The sequence below is a fragment of the Cucurbita maxima genome, unplaced genomic scaffold (assembly GCF_002738345.1).
Source record: "Cucurbita maxima cultivar Rimu unplaced genomic scaffold, Cmax_1.0 Cma_Scf00010, whole genome shotgun sequence".
Lineage (NCBI taxonomy): Eukaryota > Viridiplantae > Streptophyta > Magnoliopsida > Cucurbitales > Cucurbitaceae > Cucurbita > Cucurbita maxima.
The window spans coordinates 2,823,974-2,826,725 of NW_019272026.1; the positions used below are offsets into that span (position 1 = coordinate 2,823,974).

A 2,752-nucleotide genomic window follows, 5' to 3' on the forward strand; every position below is an offset into this window, starting at 1 on the left:
AAAAAAAAAAAAAAAAAAAAAAAACAGAAGATTCTGAAATCAAACAATCAGACACTTGAAACAAACAGAATGAATGGAATCAAACATATGAAATATGTGTAAAATCTTACATCGCGTTGTCTTCAGATGATGTTGCGCGCGAAGAGGCGTGCCTCTCCGCTGCCATGTTTGAAATGTAGAGGCTTAAACGGAGATGAAAGAAGAATTGGATGCTGAATTGCGGTGCTGAAGGCTTTCGAAACCGTCAGTTAGGCTTTTCCAATTCCGACGATCGGTGATTTCTCCGGAGAGAGAGACTGATTCTTCTGCAACTAATTTCAGCATACGAGTTTTGAATGACGAGTAATAACATTTTTTTTCTTTTTTCTTTTTCTTTTTTTATTTTTATTTTTCAATTCTATGACTTAATTATATATAATTGCTTTAACTTAATTAAAAAAAGAAAAAAAAAGAAAAAAAAAACTACTATTACTTCATGTTGCTGACATCTTTAATTAAATAAAAAAAATTATTATTTTTCTTCAAATTTAATTATTTAAATACCATTAAAAATATTTGAAAATATGATTAATTGAAATGGTTCTAATCTTTTTACGTAATTAGCGATAATAATCAATAATGGTTAAATTTTATTAAAAAAAATTAAAGTGGTATTAAATTATTTCTCTATTAATATATTTGAATAAATAAATTAAATTGCCTTATCAATCTAAAATTCAACTTTTGCACTAAACAAATCCTTGTTATGGAAAATGGTCTAATTTAGAAGTTTTAATTTATTAGAGAAAAAATTTAGAATTTTAAAATATTTAAAAACTAAAGAGAGCTAGTTGAAATTTAGAATTTAGAGACATTTGATTTATCATATTTTTAAATAATATTACATTGAATTTGTGCCATCTGATTTAAAATACGATTTTAAAGGCTCAATTAAAACTATTAATAAAACTTTTTAACACTTAATATATTTTTTTTAAGATTATATTGAATAATTACGAAGCGTCAATCCTATATTTTTTATATAAGTTCACGACCAGCCTTAGGAGAATTAAGCCCCATATATATTTTTCGCCCCAACTTTGTAGTTTTGTCAAACCTTTGATGAGGTTTGCTTCGCCAATTGAACATCTCTTGTGCGGAATTCAAAGTTGTTCGATTACACACGCCGCGCCGCCTACACGTGCATATTCAATCGTCTACGACACAACCGACTTGGCACAGTTGTGAAATTTTTAAGGTTGGATTACCAATCCTACTCGATCCAAAAAATACTCTCAACCCAACGACTTATAAACACTCTTATACAAAAATATTTCAAAAACTAAACTTTACCAACAAAATATATATATATATATATATATATATATATATATATATATATATATATATATATATATATATATATATATATATTTTGTTGGTAAAGTTTAGTTTTTGAAATATTTTTGTATAAGAGTGTTTATAAGTCGTTGGGTTGAGAGTATTTTTTGGATCGAGTAGGATTGGTAATCCAACCTTAAAAATTTCACAACTGTGCCAAGTCGGTTGTGTCGTAGACGATTGAATATGCACGTGTAGGCGGCGCGGCGTGTGTAATCGAACAACTTTGAATTCCGCACAAGAGATGTTCAATTGGCGAAGCAAACCTCATCAAAGGTTTGACAAAACTACAAAGTTGGGGCGAAAAATATATATGGGGCTTAATTCTCCTAAGGCTGGTCGTGAACTTATATAAAAAATATAGGATTGACGCTTCGTAATTATTCAATATAATCTTAAAAAAAATATATTAAGTGTTAAAAAGTTTTATTAATAGTTTTAATTGAGCCTTTAAAATCGTATTTTAAATCAGATGGCACAAATTCAATGTAATATTATTTAAAAATATGATAAATCAAATGTCTCTAAATTCTAAATTTCAACTAGCTCTCTTTAGTTTTTAAATATTTTAAAATTCTAAATTTTTTCTCTAATAAATTAAAACTTCTAAATTAGACCATTTTCCATAACAAGGATTTGTTTAGTGCAAAAGTTGAATTTTAGATTGATAAGGCAATTTAATTTATTTATTCAAATATATTAATAGAGAAATAATTTAATACCACTTTAATTTTTTTTAATAAAATTTAACCATTATTGATTATTATCGCTAATTACGTAAAAAGATTAGAACCATTTCAATTAATCATATTTTCAAATATTTTTAATGGTATTTAAATAATTAAATTTGAAGAAAAATAATAATTTTTTTTATTTAATTAAAGATGTCAGCAACATGAAGTAATAGTAGTTTTTTTTTTCTTTTTTTTTCTTTTTTTAATTAAGTTAAAGCAATTATATATAATTAAGTCATAGAATTGAAAAATAAAAATAAAAAAAGAAAAAGAAAAAAGAAAAAAAATGTTATTACTCGTCATTCAAAACTCGTATGCTGAAATTAGTTGCAGAAGAATCAGTCTCTCTCTCCGGAGAAATCACCGATCGTCGGAATTGGAAAAGCCTAACTGACGGTTTCGAAAGCCTTCAGCACCGCAATTCAGCATCCAATTCTTCTTTCATCTCCGTTTAAGCCTCTACATTTCAAACATGGCAGCGGAGAGGCACGCCTCTTCGCGCGCAACATCATCTGAAGACAACGCGATGTAAGATTTTACACATATTTCATATGTTTGATTCCATTCATTCTGTTTGTTTCAAGTGTCTGATTGTTTGATTTCAGAATCTTCTGTTTTTTTTTTTTTTTTTTTTTTTT

The 2,752-nt window shown here is 27.0% G+C and overlaps 1 protein-coding gene across 2 annotated transcripts in view; it reads left to right on the forward strand.

Annotated features, from left to right (window-relative positions):
• Positions 1-2,399: 2,399 nt before the first annotated feature.
• LOC111485584 overlaps positions 2,400-2,752 on the forward strand; it is a 7,856-nt gene continuing 7,503 nt past the window's right edge. For both annotated transcript variants that reach the window (XM_023132522.1, XM_023132523.1), the window contains exon 1: positions 2,400-2,642. In XM_023132522.1, the coding sequence (XP_022988290.1) occupies positions 2,587-2,642 (56 nt within the window). In that variant the 5' untranslated portion in view covers positions 2,400-2,586. The remainder of the gene's footprint in view (positions 2,643-2,752) is intronic.